The sequence below is a fragment of the Drosophila virilis genome, chromosome 2 (assembly GCF_030788295.1).
Source record: "Drosophila virilis strain 15010-1051.87 chromosome 2, Dvir_AGI_RSII-ME, whole genome shotgun sequence".
Lineage (NCBI taxonomy): Eukaryota > Metazoa > Arthropoda > Insecta > Diptera > Drosophilidae > Drosophila > Drosophila virilis.
This window is the reverse complement of record NC_091544.1, coordinates 26,288,823-26,311,276: the sequence shown is the minus strand read 5'-3', so window position 1 is coordinate 26,311,276 and position 22,454 is coordinate 26,288,823. Positions and strand designations below refer to the sequence as shown.

Genomic DNA, 22,454 nt, shown 5'->3' with positions numbered 1-22,454 from the left:
CTGTGCTCTTGGGCATTTTTCTCAAGTTCAATTGGTTTAATACAAGTTTCGAATATTTTTCTTTTTTTTTGGGTAACTTAGTGCTAAAGATCTTAGTAGTATAGTTTCAATTGTTTCTGTTTTTATTTTTTTTTCTTTTCTTTTTTATATTATATGACAGTAACATACGTAAGTGTTAAGATTTTACCCAAGCAGCATTAGGAAGCGTGCTAAATAAAAATTAAATATTTTAACTTTTTCCAAACGGAATGAGGTGATGGCTATTGTTCTGATAATGCAAATAAACTCTATTCTTAACCTTTTTTTTACCATTGTGATCGCGCTTGTTGTTTTTTTTTTTTTTTTAAATAGGAACGATACGAAAAAAAATCAAAATAAATTACAGTATATGAAGCAAACGAACGACTGACTTATAAAATAAATAAATATACAAAATACACTTGCAAAAAGTATAATAGGTTTTTAATCTTAACTAAGTTTGCTAACTTACAAGTTTATATCACTTTTCGCAAATAATTCGTTTTTTTTCTTTTAATAAATTAAATTATATTGAGGCTGTTGAATAATAAAGTCGCGTTTGATTTTCCTTTCTTTCTGTTTTTGGTTGAAAAGCTGCAAAACTAAGTATAAGTTATGTTGCTTAAAAGATGTTGATCTGGAACTCGCTGACAATGCCCTCGAGGAAACCTTTGAGATTGTCATAAGAGTGGGTGCGCCAATAGATATTATCATTGACCTGCTCCATGGCCAAGCCAATAGCTAATTCTACGGCCTTCAGGCCCAATTTGCGGCAATTGGCGGTCAATGCCTGCAGCTGCTGTTTGTGATAGTCCTTGTTCATGTAGATGGTCAGGGATTTGATCATCTCGGATATGGTGGAGAAGCCATCGCCATAGCTACAAATGGAGTTTATGCTTAAGCTAGGTAAAGTATAATAATAAGCAGGAACACTCACTAGTCCGCAATTTCCTTGATATTGGTCTGCAAAAAATCAAATGCAATCTCATAGCCAATCGCATTGGAGGCCACAGCTCGGAAAGCCAAGGCGCCATCCTGTTTCAGGATGCCCGACGTCGAATTGATAGTCAAATTTAGATATCTGTGCGAGAGTAGTACAGCATTATTTAGAGATCAAGGAGCTTATCATCTAATTTTATAATATCCTTAAATATCTCATAGTCGAGAATAAAGCACAACTTACTTGGACAGCAGCCAGGGCTTGGTGGTGCAGCCGAGCGATGTGAGTATCTCCTCCTTTTCCGAGGCGCTATTCGTCCGTTTGTACTGCTTGTAGGCAAAGTACCATTCTTGATAGGAACCCTCCGCCAACGCCGTGCAATATATAACCGATTTCAGATTGGGCTTGATGCTGTGCCAGAAATTAAGTTTATCTATGGATATATCTCGCTAACGGAGTAGAGTCTACTCACGGATTCTTTTTGGCATCGCGCATCCATTCGCGGAACTTCATTTGGGCCACCTGTGTGCAGCGATCGTAGTTGAATTTGCAGGCGAAATTGGCCACCAGAGCCCGATGCTTAAGCTGCAGGTGCGACTCATTGTCTGGCTCATTGAGACCATAATGATCGAAGGCGGGGCGCACTATGAACTTCATAAAGGCCTAGAGGAAAAAGAAAGAAGTTGAGTATAAGCGCCAAAAAGATTGTAGCTACGATCAGAGAAAAGCTAGTTTCAAGATTTTATTAATATATTTACTTGACCTAATGCAAAGTTTTTTTTCTTCCTGTAGAAGTTCAGACTTACCCTGAAGGTCTCATAGGCCGGCTCCCGCTTCAGATTGTAGATGAGATAGTTGAGACCCGGCTTGGCTGCGCTCCATAGCAGCTCATCGTCCACGGCTGTGAATAGCTCCATTAAGAAAGTCAAGCTGCAAGTGCGTATAGTTAAATCAGGAATGCTGGAACGTGACAGGTATATAGCTTACGGTATATCGTATGGCAGATACTCCGCCTGCGACAGATGCAGTGCATCGTCCAGCAGCTGGGCGCGTGTGATGCGTGGCAGTGTGCTGAAGTTTTTCTTCAGTGCCAGCCAGGAAGTCAGGTCGTAGTTGACGCGATAGTAGCTCTGCCTGTTCAGGTTCAAATAGACAACGTTGTCGCTATTGTCCTGCTTGGTGAACACATCGCTGATCACCAGCTGCTCCTGCTCCTGGGTCATCCAGTGTGTGGGTATATTATCGCCCTTGTGCAGCTCATCCGTCTCGTAGGTGATGGGTATGAACCAGTGGCTGTGATCCAACGGATTTCGTGCGGGCAACAAATAACGCTCCTGACGCAGCACCAAATCGGCACCATTACGCTCCACATGCACCACCGGGTAGCCGGGTTGTGTTATCCAGGAGTCCATGATCTGCTTGACATTCATGCTCTTGGGCAGGGTGCCCTTGGCGTGGCCATGACGCGTGAGGAACGCCCAGAGATCATCGCGATTCATGTTCTCGTAGGCAAATGTCTGCAGCAGATCCTGTGTGGCTGCACGGAACGCCTCATCGCCCACAATGGAGTTCAGCATGCGTAGCAATATTGTGCCCTTGGAGTAGCTAATAGGATCAAAGATGCGGCGCACATCGTTGGTGGTCTTCACATCGAAGGAAATGGCATGGGAAGTGTTGGCCGCATCATGTTGCATAGATTCCTTGAATTCCTGCATATTCGAATCAAATGTTGAAAGTTGCAAAACTGGTGACTCTTTGGAAGGGTATCACTTACAAGCACTGTGAACGTATCCATAATCTGGAACTCGGGATGCACTTGGTTCAGCGCCTTGTAGCTCATGTAGCAGGCAAAGCCCTCCTTCAGCCAGAGATCATCCCACCATTTGGGCGTGACCAGATTGCCAAACCATTGATGGGCCAGCTCATGGGCTATGATCTGTGCCACGTACTGCATGTGCTCCGACGAGGAGGCCAGCTCCTGATCCTCTGGCACCAGCAGCGCAGAGTCACGGAAGGTAATAAGACCCCAGTTCTCCATGGCGCCAAAACCAAAGTCCGGCACCGAAACGAGATCGATCTTGGGCAGCTTGTTCTTGATGCCAAAGTATTCCTCGTAATATGGCAGGAACTTGCGAACCATCTTATAGGCATAGTGGGTCATGTCCACAAAAGTGGGTCGTGTCCAAATCTCCACGCGCGGCACAAGGCTGCCATCGAGATCGGCAAAGCGTGAGTCAATCATGTTGGACACGATGAAGGCCAACAGATAGGTTGGCATTTTGGGCGTGGTCATGAAATCATCGCGTATAAAGCCGGGGCGATGGGGGCTGTGGAACAAAAGGATGTTATAAGTTATGTTTATTTTACTGTTACTAAGACTGTAAGTTTTATTTAATTTTAAAATAAGCAATATTTATGTATTAAGACACATAAGTTAATATTGTTTTACGTTTGAGATGATTACAAAATATTTGTTGGATACTCTTAATAGATTAAATAAGTTTAATAAAGTAATTTAAATTCAGATTATCCAAACGTTAAAGGTCATGCTATAAATAATTATAAGTTACTTAAAGCAAGTAAAGCCACTTCTACAGTACTTTTCTCCCTGATTAACTTGATTCGAATAAAAGCTTCAAAGTCCTTCTCTTGACATAGGTATAGTAGTAAGGAATGCTCACCTGCTGCGTGCCTTGGGCATGTTTGACAAGCACATGGTCTTCTTAACGTCTCGAATGATGCTTATGGTGAAGTTGGCCTTCATATCGGGGCGATCAAAGCAGGGAAAGGCACGACGCGCATCAATCGGCGAGAACTGGGTGCTAATAACCCATCTGAGAGAAAGAGAGCAAGCATTGAGGATCTTTCGCAATATTCAACACAATTCACATTACTTACTGCAACTGCTTGGTCTCTGGATTGGTGTAGCTGGTCTTGTAGATGCCCTGCAGCGTATCCGTCACCTGACTGACAAAGTCCAGGCTCAGCCACAGACGTAGTTTGGACTCCGTCGCCAAATCCTTGGCCAGTCTAACTACAAACGTGGCATTGTTATCCCCGTAGTCGCTGTCAAAGTCCAGTTCCACCTCCTCGCTAGCGTTGGCAATGGGAGCTCGTATGACTCGCACATTCGATATGGTGACATTGTACACATCCAGGACAATCGGCTCCCAGCTGGTCACCTTGGCGTCTCGTTCGATTTCGATGGTAACGCTGCCATTGCTGGCGGACGACTCAATATTTGGCTCAATGACAATTCTGTAAAAAGGCAGGAAGTCAAAAGGTTTTGGGTAAGTCATTAGCCAACCATTTTAGTGCAGGTGCAAATAGTTGTAATCACTGCCAAAAATGACAAGGGGCTTCAATCAAAAGTGCCAATCAATCAGCGCAGCAGCGCATGTGATTGATCAGCAGCTGCGGGTCAGCCAATTGACTAGCTGCGTCGCAGAACTGGCGTCTGAACTGGCTATTAGAAAGGGGCTAAAATGAAATTGCATGCCATAAAACGCAAGAATAGCAAATACCAAGAATGAGCGGGCTTTAACGAGAACCCAATGCTCTACAGGCGAGTTTATTTTAAGAGCAACTTGCAACTATAAAATGTAGCTGATAAAATAGGCTGCAAGTCGGTTCGAAACTGGAATTTCGATGTATCCCTGTAAGTTTATTTTTAGCAGCTATAAAAGAAGCTGCTAAAGCATGCTGCATATTGGTTCGAAGCTTGAATTTCAGTTATTCCCTGCTATAAACCAATAAATGTAATGAAGGTGCGAACTACTGACGATTTGGCTTTGGGTTTGCAGTCATGTTAACTTGCCTGACAAAGTTGTGATAAATTTTCTTTGATAAGAATAAACTTTCCTGCATAGTTTTCTTTAGACTTGAACTGTACTAGTGCTAGGGTATAAGATTGAAAAATAATGAGCACTAATCAAGCTCAAAGGCAATCTCGAGCCCTGATTAGGTCTTGCAGTTTTGCTGTTAGCTTGGCTGCTAAAGTATCGGTTTACCCAGCCAGGGTAAGGGTATAAGATGGAAGAACAATTTTCCCCCCGGCGCATATGTGCAGAACATGCCATTGGCAAGAGCTGGTCGCCAGATGCAGTCGCTGTGGTGTCTTCTGCGCCTAGTGGCTTTTAATTGCGGCGATCGGTTTACAATGTGTTTGCGCCGGGGGCAACCAGGAAGCGTGTTCAGCGCAATTTGCCACGGACAGACGGACGTTTGCTTTGATCAACAGCTGCAAAATCAGTTAACATCGATTCCGTACTGAGCACCAATAGCCTCATCCATCGATGGCCAACTCTCCAACTGCTCCAGCTGCGTGCCAGCCTCAAATTGAGCGAACGTCTTGGTGTTTCTTTTAATTTTTTTTTCTGTGTCAATTATATTAATGCATGCGGCATTAGCTACTGAGGCAGCATCTTCCATCGCACACAGCTCACATCTCGCATCTACAATCTACCAATGCTCTGGCTATCTAACTAGCCGGGCAACCCATCTGGCGTGCTGACAGTTGGCGTGCGTGCTGTGCAAAGATCTGCCTCGGATCTGCCTCAGATCTGACACAGCTCTGCCTTAGCTCTGCCTCAGATCTTTGCCGCCTTTGGGGTATGGGGCAAGCAGTTCCGCGTGAGGTTGGCTCAACTAGCTGACTGGAAGTCGCATATTTGGTCAGCTCCTGCGGTGTTCGATTGTTAAACAAGTTGTTATATGTCTGCATTAGCCGACTTGGCCGTGGATATGTGTTTAGCCTAAGTGCCAACTGGTCATGTCAACAGGCGCACAGTTGGCGACGCGGCGCAATCCTTGACCCACTTTGCGGGCGTGCATCGTACATCGGGCATAAACAAAAAGTCTCAGAAAACTCTTTGGTATGACGTCAATAAATGTGCTAGGATATGCACAATGGAGTACACGACATGGGGTCAAGGGTTCAACAATTGTTGTCCAGTTGTTGGCAGTTGTTTGAATCAGAACTCACTTCTGTGTTGTGTTTGCTTTTGAAACACTTTACAACACGCCGTGTTCGTGCTAAGAAATTGACTTTCGTGTATCTTCGTGCGTGTCCATTCTGAGCACGACAACAGCAGTAGGGAGGGGTGCCGTGGCATGACTCAACAAGAGTTTACTAGAATCAAACTTTAATCGAATTTGAATCTATCGAAATTATTCATAGCAGGACTCCGCTCCAAAAGGGGTTCTCTCGCTGCCCAAGTGAAGAGCTGTAGGCTGTCTCTGATATCGACACGAACTTTTATACAGAGATAGCCGATATGGGTAGATGTACCCAACTCTTGGGGCTGACCAATATGTATACTTTAAATAGTTGAAGATGTCTCTTTCTGCCCCTTGCATACATTCATAATAAGCTATTGTTTTGAAATGATTCTCTTTCATCACTAATAAAAAGAAATTAATTTTTAACAAATACAAGCGCGCTTTCACTGGCTGTTCGATGCACAGACCACTAAGCCACATAGGAAAATAACATCAGATTGTCTATGCACTCAATTATAGGCAGCATTGTAGATGAATATTTTAAATACACTCCAATGTTGACCCCGATTTTCCCCCACTGAGAGTCTAATTTATATGAAGCCTGTTTAAGTTATCCCTTTCCCCTTCTGTTCAAAGCTGCCAAGCCCCTATAGTTTAGACTGTGCATTGGACATTGCGTCAATCAATCAATCAGTCTTATATGTGTAGATATACTACGAATTTATGAATTTTTCCAAAATATTCGTTTAACCTTTACATCAATCAGTCAATCAGTTTGTTAGTCACATATTTATATATCTATATATAAAGTAGTGGTGTAGTCAATCAATCAATCAAGATTTAAGATTTGAAACACTTAGGCGATGATTTGATCACTAATCAATGCGTTAACGCAAAAGACTGTGCATTGGTCATCAGTCATTCAATCAATTAATCAGTAGGTCAATCACATATGTATGTGTAGATGGACAATCTAATAAGAACTTAAATACTTTAACACATTGGTCAGTCAAGCAAGTCAGTCACATAAGAAGATATATTAATAAGTTAAATACTTTGAAAGCATTGTTGAGATTACCATTGGCTATCGGTCAATCAGTCAATCAATCAATTAAGCAGACTGTCAGTCACATATGTAGATATACTAAGAATTTAAATATTTTAAAAACATCTCTTGCTATAAAATTCCGACACGCGCCCAACTCCAATCTTATGATAATCTGTTATCGTTATGTAAATCCAACTAGATAGATTCAGATTCGTGGAAGACTCAACGCTAATTGCCAGCAGTGTGAGCCGGAAATGGCAGAGACAACAAATCTCCACAAGCAATTTATGCCAACTTGTCCATCAGGCCGCACACTTTGCGTGGCTTCCAATTGAAATGCGGGCATGCAAAGCAATTTAAGGTGGAACAGCGCGCGTGTGGACGCAATTGAAGCCATTATTCAATTTGAGGCTGAAGTGCAAGATTGAATAGTTCCCCAATAGACACCCCATATCCCCCCATCCCCTTTGCTCACCTGTAGTGTAGTGGACGCCAGCCCTCAAACAGTTGCAGGGGGCGTTCCACAGACTTTGCTTGGGTTTCCAGCGTCTCCTCTGGCTGGGCTATGTCACCCACGGGCGGCACCACCACGGGCAGCTCTGGCTTTGAAGTTGTGGGTTTCTTCTTCTGCTGCAGCCAATCGGGTATATCGAACTTGGCACTCGCCAAGGGCGTTGCATTCGCGTGCGAATCGCTCGTTGCATCGTTTTCATGACTCTGCGAGTCCTTGGAGTGGGCCTGGGCGCTGTGTTGGAATAGAAACAAAAAATGTGTTTTATGCAAAGTGCTTAATTGTATTTGTTTAATGGCGCGCCCTGTGTCCAAACAGCTTCTTTGACCCTTCCGCACCTTGAAATGCGTCAGAGGAAACGAGCCAATTGCTTTCGCTTTCAAGACGGACCTGAAATGAGGTCACTTCCGTCTCGACTGTCCACAGTCAATTAGCTCGTTTGCCAAAACGCATTACGAGAATGCAAAACAAAAAACTAAATACAGAGTATAAAAACGGCAACAAATTAATAATGATGCCACACCCACAAGCCACAACTGGCTTAGATTTGTGTAGCTGTTAACTGGGCGCTTACTCACCTGGGGCTGGGCACAATCGCGGGCAGGCTCTGAGAGGTAAGGAAGTAGGTGATAAGCACAGAGGATATTAGAGCTGCCACCATTATGAATGCCGAAATGACCAGGCAGGTCCTGGACACATAAACACCCGATGGTGGCCCATTAAAAACGTATTTCTGTCCATTCTTGGTCTTAAGCTGACCACCTGTCAAAGAGAGAGACAATAGAAGAGGGAGAGTTAGAAAAATGTAGGCAAATTTCAATTGCCTCAATTAATAGGCCGCGTTTATCGCGCTGGCTGAAAACTTTATGTTTTGTCCAAGCGTTTCAATATTCTTTCTATACTCTTGCTATTGTATTTTTGTCACCAATTGTGTAATGCACAGATGGAGGTGCCATCATATGGCAAAGAAATGATTCCATTTCAAATGTTTAAACATTGATATTTTGGCGATTTATAAGGGTTATTTAATTATATAAAAAAATTTGATCAAACTATACATATCTTAACCAAATATTTTTTATTATATTAAATACATACTGTTTTAAAAAATATGAATTCCTAACCTCCAAATATATTCTAGTCTGTGCGCATCTGTCCTGTTAATGGGTTGCATTATCTGTAGGGCATCATCCAGCAAAAAAAGTTATGGTTTGATTTTTGCCGCTAAGCTTTTCAGCAAAGACAAATCGGCACGCATTTGAAACCATTGCACAAGACATTGGGTAATAAACATATATATTTATTATATATTAATTACTCAATGTCTACAAACAAAGACAGCAAGAGAGCACAAAAGTTTTTCTTAAGAAGGTGAGCGCGCACTTATTTATATACATACTTATGCACATACGTATACATATCTATTTATTTACTTAAATTAAATATGGTACTGTTTGAAATTAGCAACTCCCTTTATCTTTCCAAAGTGCATTAAAATAATATATTTTATTTTAGATTTGATAAGAAATTTGTAACCCACCCCATTCCCTGAAATATATATTACCTATAATCGGCTGTGTTTGTCTGTCTATCAGTCATATGCGTGATTGTATATTTATATGGAAACTAGTTTTTAATTTTTTTTATGTGCACTAGAAAGTGTTCATAGATCCCCTAAAGGCATGTGCATATGACATTCCTGGCATGCCGATGCATTATGAAGTGCTTAAAGAAAATAAACTATGCACTTTGGCGCAGTATTTTCCATGCAAGACATGTAAACCGATTGCATGCATCAAAATGATATATAGCATAATTTGGCCAATATGTGAATGAAGGAAATTGAATGTAAACGGGCCATTTAGCTAGGTGTTGACAGCGCCATGAATGCGCCTCGGAATGATCCCGCGGCGTTAGCAAGAGGTCTCCGAGGTAGCCAAAGATCATTAAACTCAATGTTGAAAACTGAATTCGTAAATGGCGAAAACATGAGTGAAAATTAATGTATGGCTCATTTTTAAGGCCGGAACATTTGAAGAAAGACGAAAGAGTCAGCAAGTGGGCTATGCATAAGCAAATAGCAATGACAGTGCTGCACAAAAGTCTGTTCACACTTTGATAAGATAGCCAAATAGCGGGTTAGAATAAACCAAGAATGTCTCACATGATTGTGGAGCTTTTTACAATGTATCATTAAATTTGAACATCAAATACACTTAAAGAAAAATCCTTAATTCATCTTTGATAACAGACTTGTTAATTTCTAATTACAGTACGAAATCTAAGAATTTTCGACTATCAATGGGAATTCATCAATTATAATAGTACTTGTTTTAAATATTGTATACCTTATTAATAAAACTTTGGTAATATTTATAGTCCATTTTAATACATAGTATTTTTCTGAACGAAATGTGTTTGAAATATATGGAACAAAACAAAAGAAATTCTTTTAAGTTTCTCTCAGTGTAATCGTTATCTATGATAAACTAGTGAAAATCAAGATGAGATAAATATTATTTAGGGCACTTCTCTAAATATTACTGAATGAACTGTCTGAAGATATTTCATTGAGTAGATTGTCGTAAGATCTTTTATAATACATCTCAAAAAAGTTGACTTACTGACTGCTCAACGCGTGACTACAAATTCGTGAAAAATAATTGTTATACATCACGAGATTATTTGACGTATAATCTCATTATTTGCCATTCTTCGCTGATCTTCTGTTGTTGCTTAACTTTTCTTGCCCACTGTTTGCCATAACAACTACCTCTGGACATGACCAATGAACGCGAGCAGCAGAGACGCACGTGTTCAGCATTTTCAATTACCGATTAGCATGATCCCAACAAACTGTGTGGTTGTTGGACTTTGGCTATAATGGGCCTCCTCCACCGCTGGGCGTTTTATGACGTGTTGGACAAAGAGTGAAGGAGAGTGATGGCAGCAGTGGTTCAGAGGAAGAGTGAGAGAGTGGGAGAGAGGGGCTTGACCATCAAATTTAAGTGGCAGTGACTTTTTGGGTATACATGTTAGTTTTAATTAAATTGCAAAAATGGGGTTAACAATGTGAACGTAAAGGCCAACAAAACTTTCCACCTGTTTCGGGAATAGCTGTGGTTCATCTATTTGGGGCCCAACATCTGCTGGCCGCAACCACCAGCAGCCGCAGCAGCACACCCACCGGCTTTGATCTCTGTCTCTCTCTTTCGTGCCACAATTTGATGGAATTTATGTTGCAGCCACATACAACATTTTGTGGTAGCCACCAAATTAAAACCGACACGAGTCGCCGCTGCAAGTTGATGTAGCTCATGTTAAATGCAGCGGATAAATCAGTTGTCAGGAATTGTAACTCACGCTGAAAGCTTTTCAAAAGTATTTTCTTCCAATTTTTAGTTTTTATTTATTGTTTGTTTGGATTTGAGTTTTTTTTGCTCCTGATGGTTAGGTGAGAAACGATTGAAGAATTTCATTAAAAGCGTACAAAACACATGCTGCGTCCCACGTGTTCATTAAGCAGCAGACAATTTGAACGCTCCTACTCCAGCCGAACCTGACATTATATATATATATGTATATAAAGTATATGTGCATATGCATATTAATATGCACAAGTCGAAGTTTAAATAGCATTAAAAGACAATAAAAACATTTGAATTAAGTTGTGAATGAGAGGAAATGTTGTTGGTGTGTGTGCGTGTGTGTGCCTGTGTGTGTGGGCGTTGTGCGTGAGGCGCCAGTTTCATTGGGGAACTATAACGCCTACGAGTCGTAGTCTGGAGCTCGGCATTAAGCTGGCGACATTGAAATTAATTCGGGAATTTCGAGCTCGTAAAAATTCTCACAGAATGGTTAATCAAAATGTCAAATGGGGTTAATTAAAAACCGGCTGGCCACAGGCAGGTATTACGTTCTAAAACTTAATTATTTATAAAATTTTGAAACATACCCAAAAATCTGTCCTTTGATATAAAATCGAAATGTAAACGTTTTCGAATATTTTTTGAATCGTCAAACTTTAAATTACGCAATTTCGTAACAAGTCCATGAAACGGGCGACCAGCTGCCACGCCCAAAGCTGGCGTTGTGGATGAATCGGATGATGAGCTTTTTGGTGGTGCTGATGGCGATGCTGATGCGGATGATGGAGCAGGAGCTACCTCTATGGCGGTACTAGCGTTCGCTGTTGTTGTTGGCGCATAGATTGATGAATTTTGCAAGTTGGGATAGGATATGATGGCTGTAAAGAAGCGCGAGAAAAAACCAGAGAGCGAGCCGGAGAGAGACAGAGAGAAAGAAAGAGAGAGAGAAAATGCGAAAATTTTGAGCAACATGAGTAAAAGCCAGGTGAATGTTTTTTTTTTTTTTTGTAATGTGTGATGCGTTCTCTTAAGCGTATAATCAACATTTAATTAATGAAAAACATGCAATGAAATTAAAAGCAAATTTGAAGTAAGAATGTGTATGCGTGTGTGTGTGTGTGTGTGTGGTCGTGTGTGTGTCGCTGATGCCGAATCGATGCCCAATGAACAGTCGCAACAATTGAAATGCATTTAATCAAATTGACGCAGCTGTGAGCTGTGGGGTGGACAAAGGGGCTCGGTAGCTGCGCGAGGGCGGAAAGGAAGCCATACACTGGCACGTGTCGCAGCGAGGGGCTTGCTCGTGTTCTTGTGGTTGTTGTTGTTGTTGCAGTTGCAAGTGATCGCTTTATTTACAACAACAGCAACAACAACAACAATAGGCACAACGAAACGAGTTCAATTGCCGGCGCCAAATGTTTAAATGTTTCCACTCACATGTTGCTAAAAATACGCAATCTATGCGAATAATTCAACACAATTCACACAATGTTTATAAGTACTCGCCCACAGCTATATATAGAGCACTGCCTGCAGCACCCGAGTGTGCGGACTTTACCGCACAAATCAATGGGCAGCTATAAATAGTATTTAGGAATTTCGCTATTTGATTTTTATTATTATAATTTTTTTTCTTTTTTTTTTTTGCTGCTCAGCAACTATAAACTAAGAATAAAAGTAATACGTTTATGGACCAATTTTGAAATGGTTCGATTATTTCAAATGCCTAAAGCTGCAAAATGAGAAAAAAAAGCGAGACTAAAAGTTGCAGTCGGGAGTACCCGATTTAATTAAAAAATATCCATTTGCCTCGCCCATAGGATACCAAACCTTTCTATCGATCCTTAGGGAAGGCACTTCTAAAAAAGTCTGCATTTAAAAATGGGAGACTCCAGCTCTTAAATTGTTTAAGATATACATTATTTCGATTTGCCACGCCCACACTGAGCATAGCCAAATATACTAAGCACTTTGCCTGATGCGGATATGTACGAGTATCAATTTCAAATCTCTATCTCGAACCTATATACCCATTTTACTTTGTTAACGGGCATAAGACTGTGCTCGCATTTTAAATACTTCGAATACTAAGACTCCCTCTCGGGAAGTTTGAAACCACAAAATGATTCATCGATCTGTTGGGCAGGCAAATTGTAACCGAATGCCTTCCCAGCTACTCCGATTCGCCATTCATTAAGAAGTTCTGCGGCTCATAAAACTGAAATGCTTTTTGCTCTTTGCATTTTGCGCACATACAAAAGATCGTTTTACCAGCAGAGTGAGATGGAGTTAGGGGTTAGGCAGTGAAAGGGTGAGAGAGCGAGAGAGGGAGTATACGGTGCCATATCGTTCTGACTCAATCATGCGTTAAATTTTCGAGCGTTTTATGGCGACGTTTCTATGGGCAAATGAACTAGAGTTCAATAACAGCAAAAACGGCAACCCATTAAATAACCAAGTGCCTTCAGTCGAGTGTGTTCGACCAACAGATTCCCTATAATGTTCGTAATAAGATATTTATTGAATGCTCGCGATCTTCTCGCAGTGTGTGCAGAGATTTATGACCCTTTAAAATTTGTTATGCTTCTTTAATCTATGAGATACGCTCGTTAAAACATGTTTCGATCGATATATATGTGACTAGAAACAAGTATACCCTATTTAACACTCATTTTTAATGAGTACAGGGTACACTAAAATGTTCGACTTTGATCTTGAATAGTTCCGAAAACTTACTAATCGTAAAATAGATGTAAATCGATTAACAAGCAGCCAGATAAATAGTATATCTTCCTGTGAATGGCCAACGTCTAAGGTCTTAACAAGTCTGTTTTGTTTTTAGCCAACTGGAATTAAATGGAATTTATGTGCGCACAGATAACGCGTCGTATGCGCAACTCTGTCTAGAAAATTCGCAAAGATAAGCGAACTCCAGACCCAAAACTAAACGCAGAACTAGGAAGTCGATAAAAATAAAATGTGCTTTCCATAGAAAAAAAGCAGTTCTTTTCGGCTGCAACAAATGGTTTGTTGTGAAAGACCCCCGAGAGCTGATAGCGTGTACAATATGTTATCGGCTGTTTATGTTACCTATACGCATAGGGCGGAAAGAGTTGTATTTACGTCATTGTGAACTGTTTGAGGGCGGCTTTCCACTGCACCAGAAATTGTAGCCCAATTGTTGCGTTTATCTTATCGCTACCATCGAAATCACAGAAATAACAGACAATCGCTGCTTTTTAGGCTGCTTTTTCGTTAATTGTTGCATGCGTGCCTCTTTCACTTCCCGTACCCATGCCCAATTCAGCATGCTCAACACCTCGTTTAATGATAACCCATATTGGAAATGAGAAGTGTGTTAATTGGGCCAACAAATGGGTTATTTAAACAATTTCTGTTTGCTGTTCTGTTTACAAGTGAATTTCTTTCTTCCACTCGTTGGGTGATGGCTCTGGTCAGATTTATGAGTCACACCAAGATGCCATGTTCTGATAGTTCCGTCGCTTGATTAACTTCTTTTTCTGATTTTCTCTTCTTCTCCCTCTTTGTTGGAACGGGTCGCCCTATTAAAGCCCGCCATATGTTCGGGATCTGTTTGCAGCATTTACATTTCGTATTCGCAGCCTGTGATTTAATTGCTCACTGACCCAATTCCGGCCCTGGTTGAGCAGCTCTTCAGGAAGTGAAAGAATAACAAGTCAGTACCGTTGCAGTCGGGTGCAAATGCCTGTGCCATACTCTGCGCAAAGTGGACCAACAGCTTAAATCAGTCTTGATTACACTGTGCAACAATTCTAGACTTTTTTTTGATTACTCCCTTGCTATACTAAAGTCAGTTTTATTCTCCTCTAAATTGTTCCTTAATTTCAGTTTTGAAGCGAAACAAATATACTCTTTTTCACTTTGAGAACAGTGTATACAAAAAAGAAGCTGACAATTTTTTGCATTAATTACAAGCGGTTGACAGATGTTGAAGATGTGACAAGGCATATTTGCAACAGATAAAAGCCAAGGCTATGTGTCTTCGAATTTCCACAGAAATGTGGACAAGTGACGGTACCCCTACTCCAAAATATAGGTCAACTGAATGCGTACAGTAAGTACACTTAGTTTCCAATCCAAACACAAATAAAGCTGGCTAATTAAAATGTTATTAAAAATATTCACAGTTTGAACACGCAGCCAAATTGTCTGACAATACAACAATCTAACAATAGTAACAAGAGGAAGCATCACAATTATATCAAGTTCGAGGTTGCCCGACTTGGAGATACCGTGAGCTCATCGCCGAGCTGTTGTTACAGACACCTTAACTTTCTTCTATACATACAAACACATAAAAAACGCACTTATGCACACATACACACACACATCGTAAGGTGCACACTGTGCTTCTACTTACCTTTAACCCACACTACGTTTGGGAAATGCATTATTTGTTAACTAAGACGTTAATTATCAAATCCTTCTGAAATTTTTAGGGCTTAAATATGGCAAGCAAAAGTGTGGATATATCAAAGTGCAATGCTCTACTTTTAAAAACGACGTTTCTTCAATTTCGGGGAGAATGAGAGAATTTCTTTTGAAACGTAGATATTACTAATCTGTGTATACTATGTGAGAATCTACATCTTATTTTCAAGTTTTGCTAAAATTCTCAAGTCTTAAGATCGATTTTTATCGATATTTTGGAAGTGTGTCAAGATATCGACAAAAAACGATAATCTACCCAATTTCTATGGGTTCAGGGTATAAGAACAATAATGTTTGTTGATTCTTCATGTTATTATTTTTTTGTTTCAACTGCGTTCCTGTAATTTGTTCAGCTGAATCGTTGAGTTCGTATATTTTGAAAGTAAAGAGCTAAAAGCCAAGCGCAAAGTTGACTGAACTTCGCAGAACGTGTTGGGAGTGTGTGTGTTTCTGGTAGTGGGCGTGTGTGTGTGTGTGTGTGTGTTTGCGTATGTGTGTCTGTTGAGCGCTACTATCCAAGTGCCGCCCGGTATTCAGTTATATTGCCCATATTGTTTTGCATGCCTCTAATGAAACGTTCAGCATTGCAATTACCGAGTGAAGGGCTCTTTAAAGTGCCATTGATTCACTGCATGTCCCGGGGGGCTTGGGTAGGGGCGGTTACTTGGAAGGTTCTGCGGAAATGTCACTCGATTTATGCATAGTTTTATACTCAATTATGCTGCACAAAATGTTGCATGTGCCGCGGCAATAAACAATTCATTTGTTGTGTCGCATCAAACTTGAAATCTAAACAAACTTTCAACTCGATAAAAGCAGAAGAAGCGAAAAAAAACACTACACTAGTTCATATTGTGGTCATGTTTTGTTATTTTTTTTTTGTTTCTTCTGGGTTTCAGTTTGCTTTAACGCTTCAAAAATTGTTTATTTCCAGGCCTCGGGACCAGGGCATTTTCTTTGATTGACGCCGACACAGCTTTATTTTTTTTTTCTTGGTTTCGCTTTCAGTTTTTCCATCTTCTATTTTTTTTATTTTGTTTTCTTTTTTTTTTGTAAATTCAGCAGAATTTGTTAATAATTTGATAGGGCAGAGAAACGAAAGTGAAGCAGTAGCCGAGCTGTTTCTTAAATATCAAATCTATTGTATAATCGATTAAGCTAAACGCGCGATTAGCATAACTCGCCAAAGTCTCTGTTATAGTTATTGATAATTTTTGGATAATATGATCCGAAAAACAGAAATTGAGCTGTGACGCAAGAAAACAATGCAGCTGATTATGCGAGTGGCTAATGAGAGGAGTCACAGATGAAGTCACATTTCCGGCGCAGACAAACTTGAAAACCAGTCGCATTATTTGCACTGCGCAACGGTAGCCGTGGTACATGCAGATGCCGAAATACATACACTGTAAAAAATCAAGTACTTACAGCTTAGCCTACCAAAAATTTCGTAAGCTAAGTTCTTGATGTAAACAGGTTTTTCTTAATAATCAAAATCTTTAATATAGCCCATTTTAGTACTAATTGGCTTCACTCGAGCTGAAACAGGCTTAGCTTTTATATAATATTCGATTAATTAAAGCGTAAAAGAGGGCGGAATATGTTGAATAAAACATACTTTTAAATATGTTTTTTGATTGGACTTTGAATTAATTTGAATTGTGTACTCAATTTAATTCACTTTTAGTCTGTTTTCATTCTTGGCAAACTTATTTGTTGGGCTTAGAAATTGTTTTGTACTTTAAAAACGATTTTATTTTAAGTATTTTATGTTGTTTCAGAAAAAAAAAATTTAATGAAATTGTTCGCTAAACATTCATTTAAATTTACTTAATTATACCAAACTTTTTTTAGTGTAAATGCATATATATTTAATGCTATGTATCTCAGCGTCAGAAACAACAATTCAAACAGGGCAACAACACATTGTGACAACATGGAGCACAAACAATGCAAAGCCCTGAGAACTGTTTGGACTTGTCATCACTTGACGCTACCTTGAAGTGTGAAGCGGGTAGGGTAGGGAAGTGTGCGGATATGCTCAGCTCTGCGACTGGCTGCATTCGACATACAGATAATTTGGCGGCACTGAGGGTCTAAACGCTGTCAGCTTCGGGCTGCCTGCCATGATTTATCAGCGGAGACACCTCAGCGACGTTTGCTGCAGAAGCTGCGCCTTTGGGGCACAGCCAAGTGGGCGTGCCAACAGACATGCATTGCTAAAGTCAATTGCCCCCCTGCTGAGATGCAAAATGTCTGCAGGGATTATCAAAATTAAAAAAAGAAATGCATAAAATAGAGGCAAGGTAGAGAATGGCAAGAGGAACGGAACATATGTCAGTTATTTGCTTCAGATTTTTATGTATTTCAACATATACTTGTGTCTCTGTTAGATATTTTGCACCTATAAGATACTTTTGTATTTTCAAAGTTCGTTTTTATCTGTGAGATATTTATTTAAGATGTACGCTAATCAAAAATTACTAAAGTTGCTGTGAGATTGTAATAGTAAGATATTTTGTATTGGTAATATGCTCTTTATCCATAAGATATAATTTATTTGTCTCGGCTCATCATGCAGCTTAAAAGATACTTCGGTATCTATGAGATACAATTGTGTCCGAGAGATCCCTATGCATCTGTAAAATAATTTTGAAACGCAGCGCTTTGAGCGGTACATTGTGCACCTAGCACATGATCTATGCGTATTTATTGAGCTAAATTTGACACTTGTCGAGCGACGGCTAATTTGCAAATTAAATTAGCGCTCATTCTAATTCGCTGACTGAAAATGACGGCATGACGCCAGCCCAAATACAAACACACACAAACACACACATAGAGAAACCGCCGCGCACAACAACAAAGCAGTCGTCAGTTATCAAACGAGCCAATTTCCATTAGCTGTTAGAGCTGGAGGGGAAGTGGCCGGCTGAGCGAATTAACTCGCCTACAAACATTTTATTTTTTTTTTTGCATGTCAAACGCAAAAGCCATAAAAAGCGGGCAATAAACAAAGCAATGAAAAAAAGTTTGGCAAGCAAATGGAATTAAGTTTTGTCTCTTTGCTCGCTACCTGTAACAGTGGACCTTAGCTCTGATGAACTTCGCTTGGTTGAACAAACCTTGTGGCAAAAAAAAATACAACGAATTTACAACGCGGCGTATGAGCAACGGCCGACAATGCGTCCTAGAGCAATGACTGACCCGAAAGATACACTAAACAACAAAAATACAATTTTCAAACAATTCTCAGTTTTAATTAACAACGACACGTTACTCAAACCGCAAAGAGTAACAACAATGGTTAGTAAAACACTTTTTGTACATTGTTCACAAACTGAAAAGGGGTATATGGGCTTTTCGAGTTTTTATATATGATTATTTTTTCGTTTAAGCTAGAGACCTGTAACTTTTTACATTGGACAAGGTTTATACATTTTCTTGACTAGATATAAGAAACTGGGAAAGTCGGTGTATCCCACAGTTTTGGAGGAGGAGGAGAGCGATCTAAATATAAAATGGCCACGCCTCATTTCGACTGGTAGTTGCACCCTGAACAGAGTATTGCGTAGTCGCTGCCAGCCGTTTTTTCTGTTTTATTTAACAATTTTCACGCAAAAATCGTTAACAAAGTGGTTTGTGCTTTTTTTTCTGTCCGCCCGACATGCAATCCGTTTCTGATGAGCTCGTGTTTTCGCATGTTTTGTAATATGTAATTCGAGTGCTTTAACAATTTGTCGCACTTTGCAAATCAAAATGAATTGCACTATTTTTTTCATTAAAACTCACAACTGTAATTAAGCAATTTCCATTGAAAATGGATACGTTCATTGAAACGCATATTGCCAATTAAATGTTTTACAATTCGTTTTTTTTTTATCTTTTTTTCTTAAAGCTACATTTTATGGAGTACGAGACGAGCATAACAACTGAAGTTGGAAATATTTATTGTGGATTTCACAGTTTATAGCCTTTTGTTTGTGCATTTTATTTATGGCTTATATAGCTAAATTATTCCAAGAAGCTATTTATAATAGATCTCAAATAAATATCCAAGCCCGGCAATTAATGGCAATTGCCTAACCTTGAGCGTAGCCCCGCCCCTAAATAACGCCAACATATAAATATCACGCCCTAAGTAAGTCATTCATTTAATATATAATCAAATTAAACGTAGCTCATAAGCTATAATTTCTATATAATTACGTATTTTGTGTCCTTCGGGGGCAATAAGTTGTCGCATAATCGACCAACATTTTTGTGTGCATTTCATGCCCGATAAACCACGTGAATTGTTATGCGTATATATTTACACCTACAACACAGTTCCGCCATACAAATTAGCCCCAAATTATTGGCTAGGATCTCAAACTGGACGTTTTGTTTTGTGTGTGTGCCTATACTGAAAATAAACACGCACCTAGCTATAGGGTATACTCAATTTATGGACTAGCGAACATCAAGCTTGAGATTTTGTAAGCATAAAGATATTTTAGTCTATCTATATTTAACCTTATCGAATTTATATAACAGATCTCGGCTACAGATATGTATATAGAAAGTCTATAAGCACGCTTGGGATTTGAGCCCGCAATCAAACATTTATTGAATAATAATACAGAAAAATTCATAGGAACCGGAAAATCGGAAAACTGTGGGACACCATGTTTTGTTGGAATTTATGAACGTTAAGGCATGAAATTTATCTGAGCAAACCAAACCATAACAATTTATGAAAAATTAAGCATTTAACCAAGTAATACACCATGTACAGGGTATGGCATAGTCTCTACTTAGCGCTAATTTGTTTATTGTTTTTGTCAGGTTTTTTCAACAGTTTTATTAGATTTGAATGTTGTATTTTTAGTTATTTCGTTATATTTTGTTCACTTTTTTTTGTTATTACGGCATTTCATTTTTTTTTTATGCTTTTCATACACGTACGGGGCATAATCGGGTTTTGATTTGGCCAGATGCCAAATTAGATTTGCTCTCGTTTTCACTCGCTGGCACTGACATTGTCACGCACTGTACAATCTTTGTAGTTGTTGTTGTTGTAGTTGTTTTTGTTGAAAAGTATTTAGGTTTTGTTTATATGCACACAGGCAAATATTATATTTTATTTATAGTGCTGTCAAAATTATTTGCTAAAAGTGCTTGCACGATGCGACATTCGCTTTGAGCTAATGGAAATATAGGTAATTCTCTTGGAAAATATATATACATGGATTAACTAGAGTGCGTGTGTGGGCTTGTGGATTTAGCCGGGTCTTTGATCCGCACGCATGCCACAATTGGCATTGAGAGACAGACGTGTGATTTATGGCCAACATTTATCTGTTGGTTTTGAGTCTCGGGGTAATTTTTTTGTAAATTAAATGAAGTTTTTCAAGCCCCACACCTGCGCTCAAATGCCGCCCGAGGGCCCAGTCGCTGTCCAATTGGCAGTAAGGCCCACGCGTTCAAGATTCGTTTTCATTATGACAATTGATTAATTGTGTCTTTTCCTTTATCTTATTTTTATTTTATTTTTGCCAATTTGTAGCAGCCCATACCCGAAATTAAAACAATTTTAGCTTCAATTAAAAAATGTCTTGCATTAAATTGAGTGGGCCGCGTCTGAACTCAACTGCTGAACTCTGTTTTCAGCGGACTGTCATATGGTATCTGCCATATCTGTCCATATGTATCTATGGCCGCACATTCATCATGTCGGCTATTTGTTCCGCATTATGACAAATGTGCAACACGTTCTATGGCTTTATGCAGCTCAGGTGCTCAGGCGCTCAGGCGGCTCCTCAATTTATTATCTATTAAAGTGCAATCTAAGCAATGCGAATACGTGCTGGCTTCCATTCAGACTTGCAAGACATGGGGGCACATCGCCTTTGTGTTTGACCCGACTTTGGCAATAGATTTTCCATGCCGACTAAATCACGATCTGGCTCCCGGCTTGATGCGGTTTTTATTTTTTGCGCTTAACCATTATTTTTGTTGCCAATTTTGGTCAATTTTGCATACCAGCCTCCAAGCTGTGTGCTTATCTCTAAAGCGGCAAACATTTCTGTACCCTATTCAAATTTTTAAGAGGGTATCATAAATTTTCACACTGCCAACACTTTGACAACAAACTGAACCAGTTTAAATGATTAATTACACTTTGTGCGTAATTTCTAATCTAGATAAATGTTAATTTATTTTTTTGTATTTATTGAAAATCTCAAAGTTCTTCGACTGAAAGTTAAAACTTCTATAACTTTGACAGAACTAAACTCATTTATATTGTGAATGGCATTTTAGACATGGCTTGATCTTCAGAATTTTCAGCTTTCAGCTAGTAGGGTATCTGTCAGTTGCAGATTTTGTGAACGGCGACTTGGGAGCTGTTTTATATATAAGTCTGCAATCTACAGCGAAAAACACTTAGCCCCGTTAACATGGCTGGCCATTTAAGTAAATTATTTAATTTTATTATTGCAGATAAAGCTGCAAAATTACGCGCATAAAATGCAAAAGATTTGACAGCCAGTCAGCTTAAAAGATTGCAGCGATTACGAATGTTTGGCGAGAAGTTTGAATACACTCAAAGAAAATTAATAGAAATATAAATTAATATCTAGGTGAACAATTTTCGAATGATAGCCCCACTTAAAAATAGGAGTAATTTGTTTAAGGATAAAGCTGAAAAATGACATGCAGAAGCTTGGCAACGTTGCGTCAAACTGAAAACTGGCAACTCTGCATGCAACTGGATGTCGCGCATGCGCTCAAATGTCTTATAACATTTGCATAGATATCTATAAATATATTGTATGTAGTATGTGAATAGTATGTATGTTTATCGTCTATCTCCAATGGCAATGTTTATTTAGCAAATCGATGGGCGTTGCACAAAATGTGTCATTGGAGGCAATTGGAGTTGCCACAAACTACAAGCGTTGCAAATTGTCTTTAATTTGTGCACAATGTGCAGACACATTAAAACGCTGACGTCATTGTTATTGTTATGTATATGAATATTTGTTTATATGTTTTGTTTGATCTTTTGTCATTTCCATGATTTCCATAAACGAGTCACAGCCGGCATAGAGC

General features: G+C 39.5%; 1 protein-coding gene across 8 annotated transcripts in view; it reads right to left on the bottom strand.

Annotated features, from left to right (window-relative positions):
- Position 1: 1 nt before the first annotated feature.
- Positions 2-22,454, bottom strand: part of LOC6632596 (aminopeptidase N) — an 82,695-nt gene continuing 60,242 nt past the window's right edge. For 3 of the 8 annotated variants that reach the window (XM_070207667.1, XM_032433595.2, XM_070207668.1), the window contains 12 exons: positions 11,474-11,764; positions 8,097-8,280; positions 7,483-7,752; positions 3,857-4,216; positions 3,640-3,792; positions 2,733-3,285; positions 1,946-2,667; positions 1,765-1,888; positions 1,431-1,621; positions 1,202-1,369; positions 956-1,099; positions 2-896 (listed from right to left, as the gene is read on the bottom strand). In XM_070207667.1, the coding sequence (XP_070063768.1) occupies positions 641-896; positions 956-1,099; positions 1,202-1,369; positions 1,431-1,621; positions 1,765-1,888; positions 1,946-2,667; positions 2,733-3,285; positions 3,640-3,792; positions 3,857-4,216; positions 7,483-7,752; positions 8,097-8,280; positions 11,474-11,764 (3,416 nt within the window). In that variant the 3' untranslated portion in view covers positions 2-640. Of the gene's footprint in view, positions 897-955; positions 1,100-1,201; positions 1,370-1,430; positions 1,622-1,764; positions 1,889-1,945; positions 2,668-2,732; positions 3,286-3,639; positions 3,793-3,856; positions 4,217-7,482; positions 7,753-8,096; positions 8,281-11,473; positions 11,765-15,288; positions 15,460-22,454 lie in introns of those variants that run through there. The other 5 variants (XM_032433597.2, XM_032433598.2, XM_032433594.2 and 2 more) reach the window with 4 other exon arrangements.